At 35.3% G+C, this 8723-nt stretch overlaps 1 protein-coding gene across 6 annotated transcripts; it reads left to right on the plus strand.

Moving 5' to 3' along the window:
• Positions 1–215: 215 nt before the first annotated feature.
• LOC18437939 (protein WEAK CHLOROPLAST MOVEMENT UNDER BLUE LIGHT-like 1) lies at positions 216–5905 on the plus strand. Of its 6 annotated transcripts, none has more exons than XM_088873088.1 (4): positions 216–304; positions 2480–2719; positions 2828–3339; positions 4281–5905. In XM_088873088.1, the coding sequence occupies exons 3-4, from the start codon at positions 2854–2856 to the stop codon at positions 5781–5783; spliced, it is 1989 nt and encodes a 662-aa protein (XP_088729214.1). In that variant the 5' UTR covers positions 216–304; positions 2480–2719; positions 2828–2853; the 3' UTR covers positions 5784–5905. The 6 variants fall into 6 exon arrangements, with proteins under 6 accessions (XP_088729214.1, XP_020525341.1, XP_088729215.1 ...); XM_020669682.2 differs by having other exon boundaries at positions 2480–2620; XM_088873089.1 differs by having other exon boundaries at positions 2480–2620; positions 4284–5905.
• Positions 5906–8723: the final 2818 nt, after the last annotated feature.

Raw genomic sequence — 8723 nt, forward strand, 5'->3', positions numbered from 1 at the left:
AATGATTGTGACCTCCTTCTAAATGATCTAATTTATAGACGATGCCTTTACTCTTGAGTCTTCGGACTTATGAATTATGTGTGTAGGCATATGGAAAGGTTTCTCGAAGATCATGATACGAGTGTGGTCATGAGGATACGGTAGTCATTTCATTTCAAGATGGGGTTGCTTTCGCTATTTTAAAATCATGTTGGAGGGTATTTTGGTCTCTTTTCAATTTCACCAGTCCCATATGTTCATTCATTTCAGTGTTCAGAGATTGATTGGTACTTGTCCATCCTTGAATTCATGTGGTCTTATTCAGGTAGCTCTTAAAGTAGATTTCGTTTCCATTAAATAATATGCATATATTCATTATTCATATTTATTCTGTAGATTTCTCTCTCTTCCTTGTTGTTGATCTTAATAAGCTTCTCACTCCAATCTATGCTCTTCATTAAATGTCTCTCTCTACATTGATTAATTGGTCGTGTTAAGTTTCTCTCTCTACATTTTAATGTTGGGTACAAGCATCTTATTGGGTCTTCTAATTTATTGGGTTGCTCAGTTTCTTCCCATACTAAATGCAAGCCTTGCTATGTACTTGCTAAATTCTGGCAAAAGTTGTGAACTTTGTAGTTTTTAGTAAATCTTATTGGGTTTCTCACTCTAGAAATGGCATTGAGAATCGATTGCTTGATTTCGGTTTATTGGGTTTCTCACTCTAGAAATGGCATTGAGAATCGATTGCTTGATATCGGTTTATTGGGTTTCTCACTCTACAAATGTCATTGGGAACCAATTGCTTGATTTGGGTTTTTGAGAAGTTCTGATGTTGCTCTGAACTTTCTAGTTTGCTGGTATTTCTTTGTTTATTAATCTCAGAAATGGGTTCAAAAGACTGAAAATTATTGGGTCTCTCTCTCTCTCTGAGTGAATTATAAATCAGAAACCAATGGTTAAGAGATGGAACTAGAGAATATACTTGGTTAAGAGATGGTTGTTGGTTAGGTATTAATCAGAAACTTGATTAAGAGATTGAACTAAGGAATTTGATTGGACTAATAAATTTTAAGTTTTAAGAGGATGGTTGGTCCTTTGGTTTAATTTGCTCGAATTTAAAGCATGATTTCAATCACTGGTGAAGTTCTAATATGCCTTGAAGTTGCCATTTTCTGGTATTTCATTGTTTTTATTCATTTCTGAGATCTCCCTCCCCCCCTCTCTCTGTCACACACACGCGCGTGCATCCAGTAACAAAAATCTGTGCCAGAGAGAGAGTGCTAGGTTACAGGATTTTCTGTTCTTTTTTCAGGGGATAAATTGAACTCTGGTCTGAATTGGAAATTCAATCTATTGATTTTCATAGTGGCGTTGATAATTACCAGGCCTGTATTCAGAGGCTTCCAACAGCTAACAATAAAAAAACGAGGCTTCCTATAGTTTCTCTATTCAGGGGAAATCCCTGAAAGCTTTACGAAAGCTTGCGAAAACCATGATAAATGATGCCATACAATACCAAAAAAAAAGTTCTAAGATAGAAAGATGCCATACAATACCAAAAAAAAAGTTCTAAGATAGAAAAAAATTGAGAAACGTAGTATACTCATCGCCTTTGTTTCACCTTTCTTCTTTTTTTTCTTTTTTTCGTTTTCATTTTTTGAAAATATTGCTTCATGGCCATTACTTATTCTGGTTCTGCAAAAAGAACGACCATACTCACTATTAAGCATTATGGATAAGTTTATACTTTCTAACTTACTTTTTTTTTTTTAATTACTAACAAAATATATCTTCCGACTTGGTTGAGGTTTGGATTGCAAAATTTATGTGTATGTTTGCCAAGCCCATTGATGAATCTCTCACTGTACCAATGATTCAGACCATGATTCATAAGGGCCTCACTTAACTTGCTTAGTGACTCAATTGAACTCATCGGAAACATGAGTTAGAAAAGTTATCCTTTATATATATGATTACGGATAAACTATTACGTTAATGCCCCTCATTACTGATTGAGTCCTGAGTAAAATCGGCTTGGTGGCTGCTAGAGTCAAGTGTAATGCTTGAGTTTGTGGGCTATGGCTAATGTGATATTTTAACTAAGTGATTTGATAACTGTCCAAAGAAAATAAAAAAGAAAAAAAGTTTGGCATGATGATTTAGAGAGAGAGAGAGAGAACGATATCTTTTTATCGAAGTTTTGTGCTCAATAACCTGAACATTTTAGTCCCATTGTCGGTATGACATCAAGCGAGCAATTGTCATTGATACAGCATATCTTAGTTACTGCTCCCTTTTCTAAAGGAAAAGAATAGACAGAAACTGACAAATGCAACATAGAGAGACACAGAGAGTCTCTGTTTCTTTTCTGAATATTGCCTTTGATTATAGCAATGCTACTCTGCTAGGCTGTTCCTTCATGCTAAGTTAAAAATGCTGATTTGATGATCACTTCTTATGCATATATTCAATGTTAACATCTTATGTTACTTCGCAGTTGCAGGGTAAACCAAGGAAAATGTGATGCCAGAAGAGATTACCCTTTCTAATCTCTCTCTAACTAGCTCATCATCTTCTCAAGGATCTCCATTTCCTAATTTAGAAGGAATGAATTCACCATTTTGCGCCGACGAAACAGGTTCCCAGTATTTGAAAGCAGAGTCAAAGGACTCTCAATCGAATAAAAATGGGAGTGATTATTTAGGAAGTAGTGTACAGACTGATGAATCTGCACCTAGTAATAACTAAGTTAAAAATGCTAAGTTAAAAATGCTGATTTGATGATCACTTCTTATGCATCAATCAATTTTTTTATTCAATGTTAACATCTTATGTTACTTCGCAGTTGCAGGGTAAACTAAGGAAAATGTGATGCCAGAAGAGATTACCCTTTCTAATCTCTCTCTAACTAGCTCATCATCTTCTCAAGGATCTCCATTTCCTAATTTAGAAGGAATGAATTCACCATTTTGCGCCGACGAAACATGTTCCCAGTATTTGAAAGCAGAGTCAAAGGACTCTCAATCTAATAAAAATGGGAGTGATTATTTAGGAAGTAGTGTACAGACTGATGAATCTGCACCTAGTAATAACTTCTGTAGTGAAGTTAGAGAAAGTGAATTAGTCCCATCTGATGAAACTAAATTCTCTAGTGAAGTGAGAGAAAGTGAATCGATACAGTCTAATAAGACTAAATTCTCTAATGAAGTGAGTAAGAGTGAGTCAATACAGTCTGATAAGCCTACGCCAAATCAAGCTCTTGTTGATGGTGCATCTCCATTTGAGTCTGTGAAAGAAGCTGTAACCAAGTTTGAAGGCGTCATTGATTGGAAAGCCCGTAAGGTCCAGACTATGGAGGTACTCTCGCTGATTGTATCTGGTAATTATTTATTTCCTGGCTTTAATCCAAGCTTGACTAACAAAAAAGGGAAGAGAAAACATTTTTTTTTTTCTTTTTTTGAGGGTAAAAAATCCATTATTGTAGCAGCCGTCTTCCTTGGGATTGCTCTAGATCACATGATTTCTCAAAATATCTTCAAAATTTTGGCTTTTCTTGCAAGATTCACAGGGGGATTAAAAAAAAAGGGATAAGTATGAAGGAAAGGACAGCATTAAATAAAACAGAGAAGTGACTTTTCCTATTTTCTTTGATTGTAAGTATTTATAAACAAGTTTTAGTAATTTAAGAACTTTATATTTTATGTAGATTTATGCTTATGTCCTCATGTAACATCAAATCTTAATGGGTGTGGTTTGCATATAGGGTTGCAACCTTAAACGATCTAATTAAGGTGCACCTCTAATTTTTATCATAAATATATATTTGATATAAAAAATTCTTAGGATGACATGAGAATCTATTTACATCTCTAATTATAAAAATCTAAACTCTAAAAATGATTCAAATCAATTAGATCTATAAACACATGAAAATCTTGAAAATGGACAGTCCAGATAATGTGTTGCAAGATACACTAATTTGCGGACTCAAAATCTTTTTTCCTTTTCATATTTATACATCTCGATGTCAAGATGATCAATTAGAGGGTTTTCCAGCATCCAAACAACCTTTTATGATGATATTTTAGATGCATCTTTAATTCTACATTTTAAGGTTGCAACCTTATATAAACTTTTTCCAATCTTAATTTAGTATACATTCAGTTTTAGAGAAATTTATGTCAAAAAATGGAACATCAGGAAGAGAATTTCTCAATAGTAAGGAGAATATCTTTGTTCCTTTGCTAGAACCACAAAAGCAAATAGACAGTGAAGTCATGTTATTGTTGCATTTACAGCAGCATGGTGATGCAATTTCGACCATCAAATCAGCAAGAGATGGACTTGAAACACTTAGGCTTGAATATGCTTCCCTGCTTAAAGAGAGGGACATGGCTATTGAGAAAGCCGAAGAGGCCATGGCCACATATAATGAGATTGAGAAAACAGTCCAAGAACTCATTTCAGAGCTCATTGCAGTTAATGAGTCACTTGAATCAGCTCATGCTGAACTTTTAGAGAGAGAAGATAGAAGGATGGTTGCATCCATGGCCAAAGAGCAAGAATTACTCAAAGGGGAGATGGATATGAAGATCAAAAACCAGGAGCTGGAGAGGCTCAAAGCCGAATTAGAATCATATAAGGAAGCCAGAGCTATGGTAGTGCTTGAAACTTCCTCTGAGAACCAGATGGGTGATGCACGAGAAACATCAAAAGAGGCTCAAACTGATACTTTTTCAGCCATGGCCTCAGCTGATGTGGAAGCGGGATTAGAAGAAGCTTGGATAGATCCAGTTGAAGCCATGGCCTTGGCTCGGAAGGAGCTCAATGAAGTAATGAGCAATATCAAGAAGGCCAAAGATGAGGTACAGTGTCTCAGAGTTGCGGCTTTCTCTCTCAAGAGTGAACTAGAGAGAGAAAAGGCAGCGCTTATGCAACAGAGAGAAGGCAGGGAATTGGCCTTAGTGCTCAGAGCTGAATTAGATAGAATCACATCGGAAACAGAAACGGTTCTAGAGAAAGAGGGAGCGGGTAGACAGAGAATTGCCGAGCTTCCTAGTGCAATTCAGATAGCTGCTTTGGAAGCTGATCAGGCCAAGTCCTCAGAGCAATTGGCTCATGAAGACTTAATGAGGGTGAGAAAAGATGCTGAACAAGCTAAAGGTAGCGCAACCACCATGGAAGCTCGACTCATAGCAACCATCAGAGAGATTGAGGCTTCAAAGGCCTCGGAGAGGCTAGCCCTTGCAGCTATTGAAGCTCTGGATGGGAGCTCACAAAATGGGGTGACTCTCTCTCTAGACCAGTACTTCGAGATGAGCAAGAGAGCCTATGAGGCAGAGGAACAAGCGAGTGCAAGGGTGGCTGCTGCTTTTTATGAGTTGGGTTTGGCAAAAGAGTCTGAGTTGAGGAGTTTAGAGAGGGAAAAGGAAGCAAAGAGAGACTTGGGTTCGAGGAAGGAGGCGTTATGTATGGCCGTGCAGAAGAGAGAGAAAGCTATGGAAGAGAAGTTGGTCATAGAGGAAGAGCTAAGGAAGTGGAGAACCGATCAAGAAGAGCTTCGAAGGATGAGCGGTTCTCCTTCAGTGTTGCAGGTTTTGATGGGAGATACCAAGAGCTTGGATGGAGATGGTGATAGTGTCTCCATTTATCAGGCATCAAGCTCGAAGACATTCATGTCTGAGAGCGATGATCTCGTTAGTACAGGGTCTGAATTTAGGGAGAAGAAGAGGAATAAGAAGAAGAAAAAAACATTCTTCCCTCAAATCATTACCTTCTTGGCCAGAAGGAACAGCGGTTGATGTAAATGTGGTTTTCATCCCCCACCACCCCCCCCCCCCCCTCCCTCTCTCTCTCATATATTTGAATTGTATTCGACATGTTTATGATGTATGGGAACTGAACAAGTCTTCTCTTTCTCACATTTGAATTGTATTCTATATATGTGTTAGGTTGGGGCCCTAAACCATCAAACTATGGCTCACCACAAAAATCACTAGAAGAAGTTGTTTTTTATGCCGAAAAACTTTCAAATCCAATACCTTGAAATACATGAATGTAAAAGAGAAAATTGACTTCAAGTTTTAGAAATGATGCATTTTGTAATACATAATCTAGATCATTAATTTTCAATATTTTCAAGTATTTATAGATCTGCATGATCTACACTATTTTTGAAGCTTTAAATTTCATAATCAGAAATGAAAATACATGTTTGGGCTATCCTAAATATTTTCCAAAGTGAACAACATTTTTCAATACTATTTAAAGGTGCGCCTTTGATTGTTCAGGCCCTCAACCTTACACAAACCACACCCTATAAGCCTGTAGGAACTGAGACAACATCCATTTATAATTAGAAAAAGAGAGAGTAGTCATCTATGAGAGACTGTATCGTGGATTCATCTTGAAGGAATGGTGATTGCTAAGAGGTAAGACACAGTAGACTATGAGAATGGAATATATATTATATCAGTTTAAATAAGTAATATAAATCAATTTAAACCGGCTTTCAATTTTGGAAGACCAGAATCCTTAACGTTATTGTTGTTACAGTCTTGTTTTCGTTTTTCTTTTCTTTTTTTCTCTTAGTACTATTGTTATTTCAAAGTAAGGCGCACCTCCAAATAGTACTGAAATAGTAGTATCATAAATTTTTATGATGGTATCCAAATTTATTTTCATCACTAGTTATACAATTTAAATACCCAAAAGTAGTGTAGATCGAGAAGATCTATGAAAACTTGAAATCTTAAAAATTGAAGGCCTAATTAATATATTACAAGATGCATTAATTTCAAGACTTGAAATCTATTTTTTCTCATGTTTATACATCTTGAGGTCGAGATGACCGAATTGAGGGTTTTTAAGCATAAAAAAAAATCTCTTCTAGTGAATTTGTGAGTTGCACTTAATTTGATTGTTTAGGGCATCACCCTTATAAAGTTGAGAAAATTACGCTAATATCCATTATAATATACATTATTACGGATACACCTTTGAGTTTCCTTTATTATCAGGATGTCTATTTTTCCCTTTCATAACGACATTTTTTAAAAAAGACGAGTTTATCCGTTTTCAGGTATTGAAGAACCGAATTAAAAAGCATTTCAGTTGTTCATCAACCGAAAAAGGGTATAGTTGTTTTAACCTTCCCTTGCTGGTTTCGGTTGTTCATTTCAATTGTTCAACAACCGAAAACGGAAATAGCCATTTTAACCTTCCCGTGCTGGTTTCGGTTGTTCAATAACTGAAATTAGTGTTTTCGGGTGTTGAACAACCGAAAATCTAATTTCGGTTGTTCAACATCCGAAAATGTGAATTGCTCTCCCTAACAACTGAAATTAGGTTTTTTGGTTGTTCAAAAACCAAAATTTTGATTTCGGTTTTTCAACAACCGAAATATTGTGGATTTCAGTTTTTGATTAATCGAAAATATTGGTGCCTATTTTTCCCACGTATTAGTGTAATTATTATATATATACAGGAAAACAAGCCAAATACAATATCATAGGTGGATCATACTCTTTTTACTTTCCCCCAATACAGTATCTCACGAGATTGGCTCACCGTCGTGATTGTTATTGTTCTTACTCTTGCCTTATGTTGTTGATTATTTTTTGTTAATTTTCTTACAATTAATAGAGAAGTTTGTTAATTTTGTTACAATTGATTGTTTTGAGCAGTTATTATTTTTGTTGTTTATTGATTATTTTTCTTTTTATAGTAGTACAATATTTCAATTTGTTAGATAATACTCACATTTTATGAACCCTAAAGTAGTTAGAAGTATCCAAATTTATTGTATTATTTATTGTAACACAAATCATGTTATTCATTTAATACAATAGCATTGACGATGGTTACTGAGGGAGTGCAACTGGTATTCTGATATGGGGGGTCATTTGAGACGAATACAAATGACAGACGTATCTTTTACAAAGAGGGAAAATTTACAAAGTATAATGGAAATAGTTATTTGGAGGAACTAAAGAAAACTTCGGTTGTTGAACAACCAAATTTCTGACTGCGAAGATCCAGGGAGCTTCTGGAATTCGTAGTCACAATTTCGGTTTTTGAACAATCAAAATTGGGATTTCAGTTGTTCAACAATCCAATTTCTGACTGCGAAGATTTAGGGAACTTCTGGAATTCGCAATCACAATTTTGGTTTTTGAACAACCGAAATTGGGACAATTTTAGTTGTTCAACAATCGAACTTTTTGTGATTTCGGTTGTTCGATTGTTGAACAACCAAATTTCTAATTGCAAAGATCCATGGAGCTTTTGGAAATCGCAGTCACAATTTCGGTTTTGGAACAACTGAAATTAAGATTTCGGTTGTTCAACAACTGAAATCACAAAAAGTTCGATTGTTGAACAACCGAATTTTTGACTAAAATAGTTACATTATATTAAAATAGTTATACTAAAATAGTTACATTATATATAACTAAAATAGTTACCTTATAGAGCAATTATATCATGCAAGCGTTGTATAGTAATATGATGCAACGACCTTAAAAAATCATCTTATGATCTATATTTGTTTTTGGAGGGAACTCATTTTGACTATATCTAGGGTTCAAGTTGAACTTTTTTTTTTTTGGGGGGATTGATTATCGAGATGAAGAGAGTGTGTACAAAATTTTTGGTCATACAAATACCACAAACATGGTTTTCTAGATGTATCGCTACATTATACTATGATACAACCATTGTATTAGATCATTGCTTATATA

This window comes from Amborella trichopoda, chromosome 8, assembly GCF_054954075.1.
Source record: "Amborella trichopoda isolate Santa Cruz 75 chromosome 8, AtrichopodaSantaCruz75HAP2 v2.0, whole genome shotgun sequence".
In the NCBI taxonomy this organism is placed as follows: domain Eukaryota; kingdom Viridiplantae; phylum Streptophyta; class Magnoliopsida; order Amborellales; family Amborellaceae; genus Amborella; species Amborella trichopoda.

What these genes read in the sequence shown, in the direction of transcription:
- LOC18437939 (XM_088873088.1), top strand. Translation starts at nt 2,854, where the DNA reads ATGCCAGAAGAGATTACCCTTTCTAATCTCTCTCTAACTAGCTCATCA. An exon ending in GTAAGGTCCAGACTATGGAG is followed by an intron (nt 3,340 to 4,280) that starts GTACTCTCGCTG and finishes TTGCATTTACAG; the next exon opens with CAGCATGGTGATGCAATTTC.